At 44.5% G+C, this 19,674-nt stretch overlaps 2 protein-coding genes across 2 annotated transcripts in view; one reads left to right on the top strand and one right to left on the bottom strand.

Moving 5' to 3' along the window:
• Positions 1 to 19,674, top strand: part of lrp1ab (low density lipoprotein receptor-related protein 1Ab) — an 81,240-nt gene that overhangs the window by 49,085 nt on the left and 12,481 nt on the right. Inside the window, exons 26-61 of the mRNA XM_080495969.1 lie at positions 126 to 290; positions 541 to 785; positions 1,754 to 1,885; positions 2,385 to 2,612; positions 2,713 to 2,887; positions 3,164 to 3,258; positions 3,357 to 3,506; positions 3,670 to 3,810; positions 3,894 to 4,022; positions 4,107 to 4,238; positions 4,314 to 4,448; positions 4,551 to 4,680; positions 4,791 to 4,917; positions 5,622 to 5,773; positions 5,859 to 5,983; positions 6,231 to 6,605; positions 11,059 to 11,248; positions 11,405 to 11,609; positions 11,692 to 11,884; positions 12,739 to 12,864; positions 12,946 to 13,074; positions 13,244 to 13,363; positions 13,539 to 13,652; positions 13,820 to 13,969; positions 14,077 to 14,199; positions 14,394 to 14,510; positions 14,597 to 14,725; positions 14,842 to 14,970; positions 15,106 to 15,246; positions 15,391 to 15,578; positions 16,398 to 16,581; positions 16,674 to 16,759; positions 16,856 to 16,975; positions 17,255 to 17,442; positions 17,557 to 17,762; positions 19,463 to 19,651. Coding sequence (XP_080352095.1) covers positions 126 to 290; positions 541 to 785; positions 1,754 to 1,885; positions 2,385 to 2,612; positions 2,713 to 2,887; positions 3,164 to 3,258; positions 3,357 to 3,506; positions 3,670 to 3,810; positions 3,894 to 4,022; positions 4,107 to 4,238; positions 4,314 to 4,448; positions 4,551 to 4,680; positions 4,791 to 4,917; positions 5,622 to 5,773; positions 5,859 to 5,983; positions 6,231 to 6,605; positions 11,059 to 11,248; positions 11,405 to 11,609; positions 11,692 to 11,884; positions 12,739 to 12,864; positions 12,946 to 13,074; positions 13,244 to 13,363; positions 13,539 to 13,652; positions 13,820 to 13,969; positions 14,077 to 14,199; positions 14,394 to 14,510; positions 14,597 to 14,725; positions 14,842 to 14,970; positions 15,106 to 15,246; positions 15,391 to 15,578; positions 16,398 to 16,581; positions 16,674 to 16,759; positions 16,856 to 16,975; positions 17,255 to 17,442; positions 17,557 to 17,762; positions 19,463 to 19,651 — 5,663 coding nt within the window. The remainder of the gene's footprint in view (positions 1 to 125; positions 291 to 540; positions 786 to 1,753; positions 1,886 to 2,384; positions 2,613 to 2,712; positions 2,888 to 3,163; positions 3,259 to 3,356; positions 3,507 to 3,669; positions 3,811 to 3,893; positions 4,023 to 4,106; positions 4,239 to 4,313; positions 4,449 to 4,550; positions 4,681 to 4,790; positions 4,918 to 5,621; positions 5,774 to 5,858; positions 5,984 to 6,230; positions 6,606 to 11,058; positions 11,249 to 11,404; positions 11,610 to 11,691; positions 11,885 to 12,738; positions 12,865 to 12,945; positions 13,075 to 13,243; positions 13,364 to 13,538; positions 13,653 to 13,819; positions 13,970 to 14,076; positions 14,200 to 14,393; positions 14,511 to 14,596; positions 14,726 to 14,841; positions 14,971 to 15,105; positions 15,247 to 15,390; positions 15,579 to 16,397; positions 16,582 to 16,673; positions 16,760 to 16,855; positions 16,976 to 17,254; positions 17,443 to 17,556; positions 17,763 to 19,462; positions 19,652 to 19,674) is intronic.
• Positions 7,665 to 8,684, bottom strand: LOC308129864 (galanin receptor type 1; the record flags this gene model as incomplete). Its single annotated transcript, XM_080495973.1, has 1 exon — positions 7,665 to 8,684. One exon carries the CDS (start codon positions 8,682 to 8,684, stop codon positions 7,665 to 7,667), a length of 1,020 nt encoding a protein of 339 aa, XP_080352099.1.

The following is a 19,674-nucleotide window of genomic DNA, read 5'->3' as shown; positions in this document are numbered from 1 at the left end:
GTGAATCCAGTATTTGCAGTTATGGATGGATCTATTCTTTGTTTGTTTTATGAACCGGTTCTCGTGTGATGTGGCCGTACACATCTGTGAAATCCCTTCTCACGTTGAACCTTTCCTCTTGGCAGTATTCTCTTCTGGACTGACTGGGACGCGAGTCTGCCCAGGATCGAGGCGGCGTCGATGAGCGGTGAAGGCAGGCGCACCATCCACAGGGAGACGGGCAGCGGCGGCTGGCCCAACGGACTCACCGTGGACTACATGGAAAGACGCATTGTTTGGATTGATGCCAGGTAGCATTCGCCACTCAGCTCCAAGTATACAGTACAGACTGCTCTCATTGTACTCCGTCCACCCACACACTCATTACATCACCCACTCGCTCTGTTTTCTCCCTTCTTTTTCTGCCATTATATATGCTTTTTATAAACATGCCACTGGCGCTTGGTGATGTAAAATCATATGCAAAACTCTGATTAAAATAGCCAAAGCGGTTCCCCTTGTTGTTTATGCTGTATATCTCTCTCTCTTTTTTTTTTTAAGGTCTGATGCGATCTACTCTGCCAAGTATGACGGATCTGGGCTGATCGAGGTGCTCCGAGGTCACGAGTATTTGGCCCACCCGTTTGCTGTCACCATGTATGGAGGAGAGGTGTACTGGACGGACTGGAGGACCAACACTCTGGCCAAAGCTAACAAATGGACCGGACACAACGTCACTGTTGTGCAGCGCACCAACACACAGCCCTTTGATTTACAGGTTTATCACCCGTCAAGACAGCCTCAGGGTACGTTGAATGCCAGATACTATTATTAGTATTAGTGTTTAAAGTGTTTACGTTGACATTTCAGAGTTTTATTTGCCTGTTTCAACTCTTTTCTTTTGGTTTCATTATCAAACTGTAAAGCTCCTTTTTAGTATGAAGATGCTTCAGAAATTAAGTTAAAGTTGAAGATGCAGTTGGATATACATTTGTAGGGACATGCGCGCTTTAACAAAGCATGCATTCACTCCTCAGATTAACCTCCTGTTTGTCTGCTAACTCATTTAACAGAAGGAATTATGGCGATAAACTCTTAGTCCACTGCTGACCATGTAATTCATGGCTACTTACCCCCAGAAGACAGCTGACCTTTAAGAGCTGCGCGGGGTGTTGTGTCCTCGTATCACACCTTCTGCAGCCTTGATGATGAAAAGAGTCACCTGTGTAGTCGTCCCTCCCCACAGGCCAGATATAAATTAAAACACTTGTGCAGCTTAAAGGTCAAAAGTGGATGTCATGTGTGCACCAACGATGAGACGGAGAGAACGTTCCTGTGGTGTTTCACCATGAAAACTGTCACCAATACTAAGAAGCTCGTGGCTATAAGACCCCAGGTGGCACGTGAACAGCAAAGAGGTACACCGTTGGGTAATTGGTGACCGGAAAAGAGAGATCTCACTGAATGACAGCTGCAACCAATCTCAGCGACAGTGATGAGGCAACAAACTGGGTTGACAGATTTGGAAAACAAGAGTTCTTCATTTCACTCTCACTTTCCTTCAGGGTCCAATCGATGGTTGAGTTCATTGCACTATAAAAAAGAAAAAAAAAGAGGAACTAACTGAAAACAGCATTTGACTTTTTTTTAGTTAAAGATGTTCATGGCAATCTGCAGTGCTTCCTCTGAACTTCCTCTCTCTGTTATGACACTCTGTTATTTTTGTACTTCTCATTTTCTTCAAATCTCTTGAATGAATTTTTCTCCCCCTCAGCTCCGAACCCCTGCGCTGCCGTCGATGGCAGAAGCCCCTGCTCCCACCTCTGTCTCATCAACTTCAACCAGACCTTCTCTTGTGCTTGCCCTCACCTCATGAAGCTGCAGCCCGACAAGCGCACCTGCGAAGGTAACGCGGCCGTGTGCTTTTCATTTCCAAGCCGCTTTGTCGCCATTTTGGCTTTATTCCGACTGCCACAAAAGATAAATTGAAATTCTCATTTCACGTCACAGTTTGCATTTGAGCTCTCATTCTGATAATCTGTTCAAACTTGTGCCAGATACATTTCTCATCACAGGGGGCAAGCTGAACCGACAAGAAATTTACTGTTGTGTCATATTCACTGTTTAATTTAATTCGCTTGTTTGTGTATGAACAAGTGACTTCCATCTGTCTTCTATAACACTTTCCTTTGCCGTCACTTCATCAATTTCAAGGTCCTGGGGTTCTGAACAATAACAGATTATTATGGTTGAGGGCAGAATACATCCTGGACATGTCACTGATGCGAACACACCGAGTCAGAAACACACAATCACACGTTCAGGCTAATACCGGGAGGGTGAGGTTTAGTCGTTGCCAAGTGAACAAAGAGGAAATAAATCCTCCTCCTTCTCTTTCTCTCCAGAGTCCCGCAGGTTCCTTCTTTATGCTCGTCAGATCGAGATCCGAGGTGTGGACGTCGACAACCCGTACTACAACTACATCATTTCCTTCACCGTGCCGGACATCGACAATGTGACCGTGGTGGATTATGATGCTGTGGAGCATCGCATCTACTGGTCCGACGTGCGCACGCAGACCATCAAGAGAGCTTTTATCAATGGCACCGGAGTGGAGACGGTTGTGTCCGCGGGTAGGACTGCATCCACAGAAGGTTTCATATGAACTGAAAGCAGTTTTTTGATTTACATCATGCACGTGTATTAAACATTTTCAAATCCTAAATCCTTCAGACCTCCCAAATGCTCACGGGCTGGCGGTCGACTGGGTGTCCAGGAACCTCTTCTGGACGAGCTACGATGCCAATAAGAAGCAGATCAACGTGGCCCGACTGGACGGATCTTTCAAGAACGCCGTCATCCAGGGTTTAGACAAGCCTCACTGCCTGGTGGCCCACCCTCTGCTCGGGTGAATCTCTTTGTTTCTGTTTTCCACCGCAACTAATAACACTCATTAAAGTCTCATCTTGCTTTGATTGCTCACCGTAGATGGGTTTCCTTTTGCTTTAGTTACCTTTAATTTTGTTCATTTCAATCTCTTCAGGCTTCCTCTTCATCCTTGACCTACTTTTTTACTCGTTTGATGTTCTTGTTGTGTCTCGTTAGCTGTTCTTGGTAGATAATTCTAGTTCTTTGTGGGATACACTTCATTTCCTCTCATTATCGTACATTCTGCCCTGCTCAGGAAGCTTTACTGGACTGACGGGGACAACATAAGCATGGCTAACATGGACGGCAGCAACAGCACAACAATTTTCACCAATCAGAAGGGGCCAGTAGGTGAGCAGATGGAGTCTTTTACGTCGAGAGATAACTGAACTGCAACGAGTCAAAACATGCCGTTGTAAATGTAAACCATCATTATTCTTTGCTTTCAGGCCTCTCTATTGACTATGAGAAAGAGCAGCTGTATTGGATCAGTTCAGGAAACGGCACCATCAGCCGCTGTCAGCTGGATGGATCCAAACTGGAAATCCTGGAAGCTGCTAAAGGAAAACTCACAAAGGCAACGGCACTGGCTATCATGGGTGAGATATTATTACTTTCCCTTTGAATTGTTTTCTGTATGGTTTTTAAAAATATATATTTTATTGTTGGTTATCATTGATTAAATCTCAATAGATCAATATCAATGTTCAATATCTTGCATACATTAATGATTTAAGTCAAATATAAATGGATTTCCTGCAGGGGACAAGTTGTGGTGGGCGGACCAGGGAACAGACCAGATAGGAACGTGTGACAAGAAGGATGGCGGGAACTGGAAGGTTTTACGAAACAACACATCTCCCATGATGCACATGAGGATCTATGATGAGGATGTGCAAAAAGGTAACGGATGAATGAGCTGCAGCACTGTTTCCACCGTTCGTTTCGTCCCTGATTCTCACTGACCTTCTCCTTTTGCTTTTCAGCTGGTGTCAATTTGTGCAGCAACAACAATGGCGACTGCTCTCAACTGTGCCTGCCCACCTCTCCGACAACCAGGGCCTGCATGTGCACTGCAGGATACAGCCTGAAAACAGGGCAGCAGTCCTGTGAAGGTAGGACTGGGACTAACCCCTGCGGCTGCACCTAGAGGATAAGGAAATGCAGACCAATCCACAAACTGTACTCTCTCTGATCAGGTATGGGCTCCTTCCTGCTTTACTCCGTTCACGAGGGAATCAGAGGAATTCCTCTCGACCCAGCGGACAAATCCGACGCGTTGGTGCCGGTGTCCGGCACCTCGCTGGCCGTTGGCATCGATTTCCATGCCGGTAAGTGACACTTATCAGTTAATAGAAAGCTTTGACGCTGGGGATGTTTTGAACCTTGTGATGTCTCCTCTTCAGAGAATGACACCATCTACTGGGTGGACATGGGCCTGAGCACCATCAGCAGGGCAAAGAGGGATCAGACTTGGCGAGAAGACGTGGTCACCAATGGCATCGGCAGGGTGGAGGGCATCACCGTAGACTGGATAGCAGGTCTCGTCATTACAGAATCACATTTCAGTTTTAACAATTGTGTGTGACAACACACACACACGCATAAGATGACAGCTGATTTGTGTTGTTTATCATTTATAGGGAATATTTACTGGACCGATCAGGGCTTTGATGTCATCGAGGTGGCCCGGCTGAACGGCTCCTTCCGCTATGTGGTCATCTCCCAGGGTCTGGACAAACCCAGAGCCATAACCGTCCACCCAGTGAAAGGGTAAATCTTCACACTTACTGTATATATATATATATATATATATATATTTATATAGTCTGAATCATGTAAGTAGCCTGACTGCCCTGCTCAAATAAATCCCTGTGTTTCAGATATCTGTTCTGGACAGAGTGGGGTCAGTACCCTCGTATCGAACGCTCTCGGCTGGACGGCTCTCAGAGGCTGGTGCTGGTCAATGTGAGCATCAGCTGGCCCAATGGGATCTCCATCGACTACAAGGTGTGCATCACGCTCACAGTCATCACTAGTTATTGTATAACTGTGGTTCATTTTTTTTATACACATTCAGTAATTATAAATACATATGTCTTTTTCGGAGTCCCACATGCGATTTTATCAACTACAGATACAAATTCTACATTATATTATTAAGATACTGTAACTTACAGGAGCAAAACATTTAAATAACATGCAACCATTACTTTTTTCAGTTTATTCTTTTATGTCCTTCAAAGTCTTGACAATCTAAAATATCAAACTTTTTCATAAGATCAGATCTTTTTCACATTCAGAATTATGTTATATTTGTAAATGTGAAAATAACACAAAATTCCCAAAGTTTCTCTGATATTCACATTTTGATATATACTCTGTAGAATTTTTATCCTGCCTTCAATTTAATATAATGACACTCAATCAGGTAGACTGTTATGCAGTGCCAACTGTGCATAATGTTTATTCTTGAATTGTTCTTCTTTGCTCATTAGATATTAAATATATTGTAATTATCTTTTATTAAAGGCTAATATTGGATTCAATATATTTCAGCATGAGGTGCAATATTCACTAAGTGAAAATATTTTTTGTATGTGTTGATGAATCAGCGATGCTTCTTGGTTCAATTTGAGCTTTATTTTCATCTCGGAAACATGACATTTTGTGTGTTTGACTCATTTTTTGGTTGACCTGCTTTGCTTCCACAGGAGGGTCTGCTCTACTGGTGTGACGCTCGGACCGACAAGATTGAGCGCATCAACCTTGAGACGGGAGAAAACAGGGAGCTGGTTCTGGCCAACAACAACATGGACATGTTTGCTGTATCTGTATTTGAGGAATACATCTATTGGAGTGACAGGTCAGTGTCTCCATTGTTGTTCCTGTGAATGGTTGCATGTTATATAAAGTCCAGGTAATCGACTCGCTTGTATTCTTGTGATCAGAACTCACGCCAACGGATCTATTAAGAGAGGCAGCAAGGACAACGCTACGGACGCTGTGCAGCTGAGAACAGGCATTGGTGTGCAGCTGAAAGACATCAAAGTGTTCAACCGGGCCCGGCAGCAAGGTAAAAACACACGAAACATCCTAACTTAACCCTAATACGAGTGTTCTCTATTCCAAATGTCCTCATAAATATAGTGGAAAGAGCCAGTCCTCACTGGTATTTAGGAAGTACCTGTCACACGCTGTGATAAAATGTTTTTACCTCCCAAACTCATCAACACCCCGGAGGCATGGAGGAAACGCTGCGTTTAAGCAGCCTCATTATTTGCTTAACAGCACACCTCATAAACATGTCACACTCTCCACAGGTACAAACATCTGCAAAGACAACAACGGCGGCTGCGAACAGCTGTGCCTGTTCCGCGGAAACGGCGAGCGCACCTGTGCCTGCGCCCACGGCATGCTGGCGGAAGACAACCGCAGTTGCCGCGACTATGACGGATACCTGCTGTACTCGGAGCGCACCATACTGAAAAGCATCCACCTCTCCGACGAGACGAACCTCAACGCGCCCATAAAGCCGTTTGAGGATCCCGACCACATGAAGAACGTCATCGCCCTCAGCTTCGACTACCACGGAGGAGGCGGGAAGGGGGCCAATCGCATCTTCTTCAGCGACATCCACTTCGGCAACATCCAGCAGATCAATGACGACGGCACGGACCGCAAGATCGTGGTTGACAGTAAGTGTGGAGGCACCGGTGGAATTTCATTGTTTCGACTCAAAAACTTGGCTCACTGTGTTTTTTGCTCTGACCGCACCAAAATCCTTCCACACTCCTTTTTTTTTTTTTTTTTAAACTCTGTCTCGTTGACACTGCCTCCCGACATCTTCACATATTTTGTCAACACCAGCATCCGAAAGGATCCACTATAATGAACACACAGCTGCATCTCCTCAATGAGTGAAGATTGACATCACTTAGAGCTGCCACTTGACAGACACACACACACACACACACACACACACACACACACACACACACACACACACACACACACACACACACACACACACGCTACTGCATCACTTGCAGGGATCATCAATTCACATAATCCATTGAAAACATCTCATTGTAACTTCAGTTCACCTCAAATTTGTAACTTTAGACTCAAAACTTGTGGTTAACCCTTGAAAACATGGAAAATGTAACAGCAAATGCATGCACACGCACACACACACACACACACACACACACACACACACACACACACACACACACACACACACACACACACACACACACACACACACACACACACACACACACACACACACACACACACACAAATGCACACTTCACTGCTGAAGTGTGGCTTAAATTACTTTTGGTTTCTCAGCAACATTCAAATCATTCATTCGAGTGCTGAAAAGAAGACAGGAAAACAAGTAAAATGAATGTCAATATTAACATAAATTAACCTTCTAAAAACAATTGTATTACAGAAAGCAAAGTAATGGAATATATTTTTGTTAAATGGATAAAGAAATTGAATGCAGAGAAAAAATATTTTTCTGCAATATATATTTTCACAGATTATTAGTTTTAACAGAATATTGAGTGTGTTCAAGTTCATGTTGTATTCAAATTCCATCCAGTTATAAAATATATAAATAGATAAATGTAAATCAAGTAATGTTTTTATATTTATGGATAGCTAATCTTGCTCTCTTATGCCAATAACTCTTAATAAGTTAAACAATTAAGCAATGAGGTAGCAATGCTTTAATCCACCAGGATTCAGTTTTGGCCTCTGTCTGAGGTCGTGTCCAGCTCAAAGGGCTGTACCATGTCCCTGCTCATCACATGAGGACAATCCATCATGCAACTTTTGCACCAGGCCCAGCGAACCCTCCCCAGCTCCAGAAGCTCTCGTCTGAACTTCTGGGACATGAACCCGTACAGGATGGGGTTCACCACGCCCACTGAGGTGGCCAGTAGTCTGGCAAGGATGGCGATAGTTTTGTACCCGGGGGTCGCTGCTATGGTCCCTCCAATGTAGGAGAACATGAGGCTGTAAGAGGGCAGCCACAGGAACGTGAAGACCAGGACCAGGAGCGCTGACGTGTGCGTGACTTGGGTCTGGTAGCGTTCCAGCTGTGGAGCGTTTCCCAGCTTCCGTGCGTGTCGGAGGAAGCAGTAGATCTTGGCGTACATCAGCACAATGATCCCCAGAGGTAGAGCGAAGCCGCAGAGGAACAGGGCGATGCTGTAGACCAGCTGGCTGACGTCGGACAGGAAGGCGAAGCAGTAGACGGCGCTGGACATGGTGACCGTGCGGAACGCAAACTGTGGCGCTGCCAGAGCCGAGGCGGGGACCCAGAGCAGAGCCACCGTCAGCTGAACGTGCCGGTACCTCCGTGAACGGTAGGCCCAGGTCGGGTGCACCACGGTGAGGTAACGCGTCACGGCCAGAGCAGCCAGCGTGAAGACCGACGCACACGAGCACGCCACACCCAGGAAGCTGATGGCTTTGCACAGGAAGCTTCCGAATGGCCAGTAGCCCAGCGTGATGGCGGAGGTGTGGAAGGGCAGGCAGAGCAGCAGCAGCAGGTCAGCAGCACTCAGCGCCAGCAGCAGGGTGTCTGTGCCGTGAGGGGGCCGACACCCCCTCCTCCGCCTGCCGGTCAGGATGGTTATGACCAGTATCTGTCCGACCAGGCCGGTCACCAGAATCAGCCCATCCAGGATGGGCACCAGCACTTTATTCACAGCCTCTGAGTGACTGCTGTGGTTCATGTACTGCTCCAGAGACTCCATGCAGTCACAGAAGAAGAATGCTGAGTAATTAATCTGATATCCTGTTAATGTCAAGCATTAGAACGCCATGTTCTTCTCATATCTGCTGGCTCCAGCTCATGTTTAAGCTGCGTTATCAGGCAGACATGGACACATTAAGGCAGCTAGTTTGTCCTCGGTGACCACAAGTTGTTGCGTAGTCAAGATCAAGACATTTATGGTAAAGTGCATTGCTTGTTTAGTTTTAGTCAGCTTCTTCTTGATAAAAAGCATCCTGTTGAATCCCAGTTAAAAGATGTGTGAACACAGCGCTCCTCCTCTCTGACAAAGGAGGAATTCTCCTTTTTTTTTTAGATGGAATGTAATTTACGAGTTATCCAGAAAAACATGCCCATACGGTCGGCTTTCTCTTTTATAATCCCAGGAGGAGTTGTTTGGGTCAAAACTGGAGAAGAGTTTTTGCAGACGGGACTCTGCAGCCTCACTGATCCTGGAAACCAGCCTTCAGTGGACAAACGCATCCCTTTGGTAGTCAGCAGACATTCCTCTTGAGCAGCAGTCAATGGTACTTGATGCTAAGTGCTCAGCACAGCAGGAGGCATCTCGTTCTCCTAGAAGCTCATCGGGGACAAGTAACACGTAGACTCCAGCAGCTGAAAAGCAGAAGCACCTTGAGAAATCCAACAAGGAAAAAAAAAAATAACGGTAACAAAGTATCTCTGAGCCTCAAGTATCACAACAGCTGCAATTGTCCTTTGACTGTGAGAGAAATGCTTTGCTTAGAGTGACGATGGCCTTTCCGCCAGGTCCCCTCCACTGTTTGCACAGTAATCAGAGGCTGAGCTGAAACAGCCAATCAGAGCGCTGAAAGAGCTGCTTCTCATTGCATAATCCTTTTTTTTTTTTTTTTTTTACTTATTTCGCTTTTGACATAAGTGCAATAAAACAAATTAAAAACAGCACTGACAAACAGGAAAAGATATTAAACAATGTCGAAGAAGTACATACAATAAACCGCCAGTAAAGCCAGCAATGACTTAAGGAATGAATTAATGGCTTGGATCTATTTAATTAAACCCCCGTTCATCTGTCTTACCTCCATTAACACACTTGCATGCGATTGTTGAGCGTGACAAACAGCAATGTGACCGTATTTGCACCTGAACACAATTCTTGTTGCCATTATGTTTTGCGAACAGGATGTTCAGCCTTCAAATTGTCCTGTTTTAAGGTTGATGGAGGCACTTTGACATTCATCTGGAGCATCTATTAAAAGACAATTATAGACCTTCATCCCTGTGCAAACAAGAGGTTTCAGCTTTTTTTTTTTTTTTTTTACTGTTTGTTGTAAGTGGCCATAAATGTGGTTGCCAGTGCGACTGAGTGCAGATGAATGCTCACCTTGGAGCCTCGCAGACTGTGTGCATCGTCCTTTTACATGATGTTGTTTGTCTTGAAAAAAATGATCGCCGCTCTCTGTTATGCTCTTTAACTGCGGGGTCAAAGGACAAAGAGGAAAATGGATATTTTAAGAATCTCTTTTATCTTTGCCATTCATGGATAATTTACTCTCCCTGCCCTGTGCCGCTCAAGTGATTCAAGCTGTTCCAGCTTGCCGTTGTCTTCCGAGAACAGGGAGTCCAAACCAGCAACGAGTGTCCACAAGGAGTTGTATTTGTATGTGCAGGCAGCAGGCCATGAAATGTCTGGATGATGCAGACTCTTTAAACTCCCTCCAGGAGCAGCAGCCGTGCCACACTCTGAGATCTGAGCAGTGTCACTTCCATTGTACTTTTATTTCACTTCACTCTCCTTTTTGGTCATTGATCCTTTGGCATATAAGTTCAATTAAGATTGTGACTCTGTGCTTGATCATATAGACTGTGAACATTAGCCCATGATTTGTCAGTTAATATTCTTCCATTCATTTCATATAGTCCATCACATTTAAAGGCATTTATTTACCAATAGTTCATGTGATATGACCGTTACGTCATTTAAGATGAAACATTTTTGAACAATAAATTGTTAAATATGTGGGATTTTGGTCAGTATATAAGTATGTTCTGAAGAGACTTAAAAAATATATGGCTTACAAAATATTGTTTATTTTGCAACTACATTAAAAATTGATCTTATAGAAGCACCATTTAAAGGGTCACACTCACATTTAGTAGCTTTTGAGGCTCTTATGCTAAAGATTAGCGTTTGTTCACATCTTACTCTTTATGTTATGCTTCTGAGAGGTGTTGTTTTTCTAAAAAATACCAAAGGGTTTGTTTTCACCTCTTTCATTTGACCTCTTAAGGTGTTGGCTTTACAGCAACAGAACGGTACCCTGAGAAAATATCTTCAAGGGTCCAAAGTGTTGACTTCTTCTGTCTCTGTTTGACAGATGTGGGGTCAGTTGAGGGCCTGGCGTACCATCGCGGTTGGGATACACTCTACTGGACCAGTTACACAACCTCCACCATCACTCGCCACACTGTGGACCAGAGCCGCTCCGTGGCCTACAACCGCAACACTGTAGTCACTATGTCTGGAGAGGACCACCCCAGAGCCTTTGTGCTGGACGAGTGTCAGGAGTGAGTCAATAACACTGAACCTTTGTAAAAAGTCGTGGCTCGCTTCCAATGTTATTTCTTTCTTTCTCTTGAACGGGAGATCTGTTTCAGTCTTTTCAACTCTTACCTTTCATGCCGAGACATTTCCATCCTGTCCCCTGCTTGTTCCCACCACAGCCTCATGTTCTGGACCAACTGGAACGAGCAGGCTCCCAGCATCATGAGGGCATCCCTGAACGGAGCCAACGTGCTTATAATCATCGGCAACGACATCAAAACTCCCAACGGCCTCGCCATCGATCACCGCGCTGAGAAGCTCTACTTCTCCGACGCCACGCTCGACAAAATCGAGCGCTGCGAGTACGATGGGAGCAACCGATATGTAAGGAGACGGTTGGACTTAAGCTGCAAAGGAAAACACTTTAAAGTTTCTGAGTTTAAATGACGAGAATGTTCTGCTTCAGGTCTTGTTGAAGAATGAGCCCGTTCATCCGTTCGGTCTTGCCGTGTACGGAGATTACATCTTCTGGACCGACTGGGTGAGGAGGGCTGTGCTCAGAGCCGACAAGTACACAGGAGGGGACATGAAAGTGCTGCGAGCCGACATCCCTCAGCAGCCAATGGGCATCACCGCTGTGGCTAACGACACCAACAGCTGTAAGTTCTATTCACTGCATTTGTTAGGTTTGCACAGCCAAACTGGTATGCGCACATTTCAAGCCCGTGGTCGAGGTTAGGGTTTGAAATTTACAGTTTGCATGTCAAGTCACCTTTATTTATATAGCACTTTAAAACAAGTACAGCTGAAACCAAAGTGCTACATAAATAGACGTAGGAACCGAAAAACATAAAGCTGCAAGCAATAAAACAATAAAATACAGTTAAAACAATACAATAGCAACAGTAAAACCAGGAACAGAGTCTCAGACTGTTAAAAGCTAAGGAATAAAAGTTGGTCTTAAGATTAGTTTTAAAAGTGGACAGTGAAGAAGCTTGTTGATGCGCGGCTGCTTAATATTTCCAGAGTTTAAAACCCCGATCACACTGAGCTACGGAACACTGGGAATGAAACTCGCAAAGGAGTTCCTGAAACTTCTCACAATGTTTGCAGAGGTTTGCAATTATCTCCCGAGAGTCGTGTTGTTTGATTTCAACATGTTCTGAAGATTGTCACGTTCATTGTGCAGAATAATCTCATAGTCATCGCAAATGTCTCCCAACTTTTCTCAATTTATTTTCCACTGATTAGAAAGTGTGAGAGATGACAGTCTGGTTCCTAATCCATCAGCTTCTGATGACCAATGGATTGCTGGAATGGGGAGAGAACATCATGCTCATGATTTGTAGTAGTATTGCGGAAATGTTGTTGACTGTGTCACGGCATTCCTGCAAGAAGGTGACAGGTGCTACGTAGTTGTAATATAATCTTGCAGATGTGTGCATTTGGAGCGAAAAAAAAAAAGTTTCCTAAATCCCACGGTAATAACCGTTCTGTGTGATACATTCGTCAGGCGAGTTTTCACCGTGCCGAATAAACAACGGAGGCTGCCAGGATCTGTGTCTGCCCACGTCCGACGGACGGGTCAACTGCAGCTGTCGAGGAGACCAGCAGCTTCTGGAAGACAGCACCTGCTCCCGTAAGACAGAGAAACTGGACGTCTTGCAGGATCAAAACCTGAGCTGAACATCTCTGAATTGAAGTGCTTCTGTCTCGTCAGCACTGAACGTGTCGTGTGGAAGCGTTGATGATTTCGAGTGCGGAAACGGCGACTGCATCAACTACAGCCTGACGTGTGACGGGATGGCCCACTGCAAGGACAAGTCTGACGAGAAGCAGTCTTACTGCGGTGAGTTTGGAATCGGATCGTTACATTTTTGAGCTGTTTGAGGAAGACAGTGAGGTCATATCGAGAGGAAATTTTAAATCAATAACGCACATTTTTTTCCGTACGATGTTTCAATGGTGTATTATGTGTTTTAACTCACATCTATTTGCCCTCTGCTCTTTCGCCACAGCCAATCGTATTTGTAAGAAGGCCTACAGACGCTGCATGAACGGCCGCTGCATCGGCCACCAGTTCTGGTGTGATGGCACAGACGACTGTGGCGACCATTCAGACGAACTCCCCTGCAACAGTGAGTCACACGAGCACAAAGAAAAACACCAGTCGTCTAGTAACATGATTTGATTACTCCTAAATTAGATCAACAAAGTTTTTTTTTTTTTGCACTAATTAAAGCCTCTTTAAATGGTTCATAGATTTAATATTTTCTCGTGAGGGTGCATCTGCTCATATTGTGTGATTCACAGTGACGCTGTGCAAAGTGGGAGAGTTCCAGTGCAAAGATGGAAGATGCATCTCCAACTACAGCCGCTGCGATCAGGTCGTCAACTGCGAGGATGCAAGTGATGAAATGAACTGCCGTATGTATTCTACCATCATTTTCTACAATATTATTATTTACAAGTGGATGATGAGGATTTATTGGCACTCGACGCTGTAAATACTGAGATGTTTGATGCAAAATGCCATTTCTGATGTATTCAGAGTTTCTAAAATGTTGCTAAAAGGTTCTTTTCCATTTTCCCAGAACCCACTGATTGCTCCCGTTTCTTCCGCCTCGGAGTTAAAGGAGCCTCCTTCCAGAGCTGTGAGAAAACCACCCTGTGTTATCTGTCCTCGTGGGTGTGTGACGGGAACAACGACTGTGGAGACTTTTCTGATGAGAGAAACTGCCCTGGTGGAGTGTTTTATTTCTTTTATTAACATTTCTCAGATACTTTCACTTTTTCGTAACTCATCCAAGACGTTCAAGGTTTTTTCTTTTTTTCCTTTTTTGTTTTACAGATAAAAGGAAGCTGAAATGCCCAGTTAACTTCTTTGCTTGTCCCAGCGGTCGCTGCATTCCTATGAGCTGGACCTGTGATAAGGAGAACGACTGTGAGAACGGAGCTGATGAGACACACTGCGGTCAGTCTTCTGCACAGTTGTCCTCCAATCTGAATTTTTTTTTCTTTTTTTCTTGAGAACACAAAGCGTTCCAGGAAAACCAGACTGTTTTTCTTTGGTCTTCCCGCTGTAGAAGTGAAAACACAACTTTGCACAGTTCGAGTAAATGAAATAATGACTCCATAATAGTGAGTGCTCCCTGACCTCTCTTGCAGACAAGTTTTGTACATCCACCCAGTTTGAATGTGGGAACCACCGATGCATTTCCAGCCACTGGGTGTGTGACGGCTCTGACGACTGTGGGGACGGCTCCGATGAGGACCAGAAATGCAGTAAGTGATGTATTTCTGCCTTCTTTTCTCCCTCATTTGGAGGACTTTCCGATTCTATCATATAACTTAACATAATATTGTCACAGAGTCCAAGACCTGCAGTCCTGAAGCTTTTCAGTGTCCCGGATCCCACATGTGTGTGCCTCAACGCTGGAAGTGTGATGGAGATAAGGACTGCCCGGATGGAGCTGATGAGAGTGTGAAGGCTGGCTGCAGTGAGTGAGACATTAACACAACTCGGCTCGACTTTTTCATATTGTGACTGAAGAAAAAGCACCCAGACACAACACATCTCCTTATCCATTAACGTAAGGTTTCTTCCTGCTTTCAGTGTACACAAACAACACATGCGACGCGGAGAACGAGTTCATGTGCCAGAACAGAGACTGTATCCCCAAACACTTTGTGTGCGACCATGACATTGACTGCTCCGACGGCTCTGACGAATCCCCAGAATGTGGTGAGTGTATGAGAGGTTGATTTAAAAAAAAAAAAAAAAAAAATCTATATATATATGTATATATATATATATATCGGGAGTGGAGGACAACACATGTTTTAGGCTAATGATGATCACACTCCGGTTCCGGTGTAGAATACCCAACATGTGGTCCAGATGAGTTTCGCTGTGCGAACGGACGTTGCCTCAACCAGAAGAAGTGGGAGTGTGACGGAGAGTTTGACTGCCAGGACCGCTCAGACGAAGCTCCCAAGAACCCCCGCTGTACTGATTCAGGTAGAAAATATCATCTGTGGAGGATTTTTTTTTTTATGTCTCAAGAAAAATAAAAATAAATATAGGACCCTTCTTCTGTTGCATTGCATCATTTCTTTTGTCTAATACCGCACACACACATACATGTGTTTTCTCTCATTCCAGAGAGTGCGTGCTACGATGACGACTTCATGTGCCGCAATGGGAAGTGCTTAAGTGACAATCTGCTGTGTGACCGCAACGATGACTGCGGCGACGGCTCCGATGAGCTCAACTGCTTCATCAACGAGTGTCTCAACAGCAAGCTGAGTGGCTGCTCGCAGCTCTGCGACGACCTGAAGATCGGCTTCAAGGTAAGACGTTTTTATCGTTTCTCACCAAACAAACTCAAAAAGAAACTGATCAGTTTCACCACACAAATACATGGTAATAGTGGTCAAGTGAAAGAGGAACGTCGTCCAAAAAGGCTGGGAACTTGAAGCATGGAGTTATGTAAGGCCAAAAGCATGTTTTGGCTCTTGCTCTTGAAAGTAGGAGGCCTGTCTTGGAACAGCTTGAACTCTGTGTGAACTCTGGTGTCTCTTGCGTTGAGACTGTGGTCAGAGCTGCTTCTTGTAACTGATTAGAAAGATTTTGTAGACTTTAGGAGCTGATTTTATTTCCTGCTGGGGTGTCAGAGGTATTTCAGCTCAAGTTATCGCTAGTTCAGTGTTTGCACAATGTTTGTTTGTACATTTTGTAACTTTACCATCACAGATTTGTTTTCATGAGCACTGCCCCCCCTTTGCAAATGCCTTATTAGCAGAAATAATGCATTATTGCAAAGGAAAAAGACTGAGTGTTTGTTTTGTCCTTCTCTCAAACACAGATGTGCTTATGAGAAATGACAGTCAATGCAGATTTTAGCTGCTAATGAATCCACGTTTTCTCCTTTTTCTGACAAAAGATTCAAGCCATTTATTATGACAAACACCGTATTAACTTCAAGCACTGGGACCGATGCATGTGTTCAATTCATGGAGAAAATGAAGCTTTGGTGAAAAGCGAAACACCCCAGTTTGACTGATGGACAGTGACAGGCCCTTGTAACTGATCCAGACTCAAAACGAGAGGTGCCAGAATCCTCAAGCTGTGAGATTTTGACATTTCTCTTCTGCTCTTTGCCCCTTCAGTGCAGGTGTCATCCCGGTTTCCAGCTGAAGCGCGATGGGAAGACATGTGTGGATATAGACGAGTGCACAACCACCTACCCCTGTTCCCAGCGCTGCATCAACACACATGGCAGCTTTCACTGTCTCTGCGTGGACGGCTTTGAACTCAGCCCCAATGACCCCACCATCTGCAAGTCCACGTCGGGTGAGACACGCACGCAAGTGTTTCGAATTTCCCTCGGTCGCTCTCACCCAGTTCAGTCGGGAAACATATGCTTTCTGTCTATTACTGTGCAGAAGAGGAGCCCTTCTTGATCTTCGCCAACCGTTATTACCTGAGGAAACTAAACCTTGACGGTTCAAACTACACTCTGATAAAGCAGGTGAGACTTGTGGTTCTTAAACAGTTTTAACATATTTGTTGTTGGATATTTATAAGCGTGCTAATGGTTCTTTTTTGTTTTCTTTTTTTCTCTCAGGGCCTGAATAATGCCGTTGCCCTGGACTTCCACTATGCAAAGCAGATGATCTACTGGACAGATGTGACCACTCAGGGCAGCATGATCCGACGCATGCACATGAACGGCAGCAACATGGAGGTCAGTGAGGAAGTCAAATTTTAGCCATATGCGTCAAACACTGGTTGAGTATAAAATAATAAGTCCTGTTAACATTTTTAAATACGAGTAAAAGGAAAATAACACATGCATGGATACACAGGACTGCATTTAATATGGAATCTTTGTTTATCTGTTGTTGTTATCCATAAAACCAATATCTCAATATAAGAGATCCCACTTTTTGAGCCGTTTCATGTTTGCTTTTCATTGTGAGAGTTTCTGATTGTAAGTTATGTATTTATTATCCTTTTCTGGAAGGTTTTGCACCGGACCTCCCTGAGTAATCCAGACGGCCTGGCCGTCGACTGGGTCGGTGGAAACTTGTACTGGTGTGACAAAGGCCGGGACACCATCGAGGTGTCCAAACTCAATGGGGCGTACCGCACAGTGCTTGTGAACAGTGGCCTGAGAGAGCCGCGGGCCGTGGCTGTGGATGTACGCTACGGGTGAGAAACGCAACTCATGAAATATAGCTTTTAACAGTTTAAAAAAAAAAAAATTATTATTAGGTAAGCTTTACCGGAATTGAACTTTTTTTTCTTTTATCCCTGGTTGACCAGATATCTTTACTGGTCGGACTGGGGCGATAACCCCCACATCGGGAGAATCGGGATGGACAGCACTAACAGAAGCGTCATTGTTGAGGACAAGATCACCTGGCCAAACGGACTGACATTAGACTTCATCAATGACCGTATCTACTGGGCCGACGCCAGGGAGGACTACATAGAGTTTGCCAGTCTGGATGGCACAAACAGACACACAGGTGAGAGATCAGCTTCAGCTTGAAGTTGGTTCTTTTTGATCTGACCCAGTGAGTGTAGCGCCTGGTCGGGGTTAATACAGAGACGTAAAGCTGGACTATAACCCGGCAAATGTTTTAGAACCTGTCCACTCAGCAGGAGAAACCGGTTGTGACAGTACGAGTGAATAACATATTAGGTTTTAGACCTAATAAATTTTGTACGTCTGAATGATTTTCCTCTCGTCAGCTGTCCTTGTTTACACCTTTGTTTGGGAGTCGTAGAGCATAAATAGGCAGATTAGATGAATGCTTGTCGGGCCAGAGGCCAGGAACACTGAATGGTGGAGATTGTTCGGACAGATGAAGCTTCTGGCTCGTATGACGTCTGCATAGCACTTAGCTGTTTAGCACGCCTGTTACAATAGTTAATATTGTCAATCCGCCGGTCCTGCAGGAATCCTGGAGCGCTCGGAGCAAACCCCGCATTGTCTTAGCTCAGCTCAACACATATAGACAACCATGGCTTCTCATTACGCCTCAATACAGAATGTACACACTATGAATGCGTTGGATCATATACAGTGTACAATATTGATTTGTGAGAGAGCATTGTGCTGTTATACATTATGTGTTTTTGTTTTTTTTCCTGTAATGCTTCAAAGAGAAATCTGTGCGAGGCTCACACTATTTATCTTACATGGCAATTCATAAGAGAATGACATGTCATGTGTGCTCATATTTGCTCCGTGGTCAACCATTACTGTGCCTTGTGAGTTATTCACCCACCCCTGAACACACACACACACACACACACACACACACACCCACACCATAAAGATCACCTGAGTGACCGTGGGTGTATTTGCAGAACAAGACTCAGTCTGTTTAAATCCAGATAAGACTCGACCAAAGGGCGCTTCATACTAATCTCACCAATGTCGAGGTTCATCCCAATGCAGGGAAACTACAGTCTACAATATCAACACTTCAGTTGTTCAAAACTTTTCAGGCTTACACAACAGCCTTATTTTAAGGAGTTCTGAACGCCTTTGTGCACTTTGTGTGTTTACAGAGCTGTGGAAGAGTCTGGATCAGAATAGATAAAGTATATGGGGGCAAAAGAGAAGTGCAATTCCTGTGTTAAACCTAATGAGGTGTAGCAGCCATTATATAACACACTGATATAGTGGAGCCAGTGTCACGGCGTACCCCACCCAGGCTGGGTTTTTTTTTAACAGCTTTTCTCTTCAGGAAGAACTACGAAATGAATAATTATTAACAATATTTCTGAAATATTTGAGAAAATGCAAACACTAAATATGAATGGGTAACAAAAAAGACACTTCCTTTTGTGTAATTATCTCTACATCAGCCGCAGCCCTGAAGTGCCTCTGTTCAGGGCATTAGTCTGCAGCTTGTTGACAGCAGTAGGTTGGAAGCAGTTGGCACGACGCCTGTTTTCAGGTTGTCCATCTGTTCAGCTGGAACTGGAATCTCTGAAAGGAATTTGAGGGAATTTCTTTATATTGACACAACTCATTCCTTCTCACTGCAAAATGACATGAACAGTTCTGTGAATACAATTTATCTACGAAAAGGCTCTCATTACATTTTAGTACATTTATTAACAATTTAAAAACAGTACAGACATCAATGTTCCTCTGGGAATCATGAAGAAAAAAGTGTATTTATCAGAGAAGTTGTTGTGTGTGTCCTCAAAGTTCTCAGCAATGACATCCCGCACATCTTCGCCATGACGCTGTTTGAGGAGTACATCTACTGGACCGACTGGGAGACGAAGTCCATCAACAGAGCTCATAAGTCACTGGGCACCAATAAGACCACCCTGATCAGCACTCTGCATCGACCCATGGACATTCACATTTACCATCCCTACCGCCAGCCTGAAGGTGAGGCCTGTTGTAGCTTTAAA

Source organism: Blennius ocellaris (assembly GCF_963422515.1).
Source record: "Blennius ocellaris genome assembly, chromosome: 5".
Classification (NCBI taxonomy): domain Eukaryota; kingdom Metazoa; phylum Chordata; class Actinopteri; order Blenniiformes; family Blenniidae; genus Blennius; species Blennius ocellaris.
Note: the sequence above shows the minus strand (reverse complement) of the source record. Positions and strands in the feature narration are given on the sequence as shown.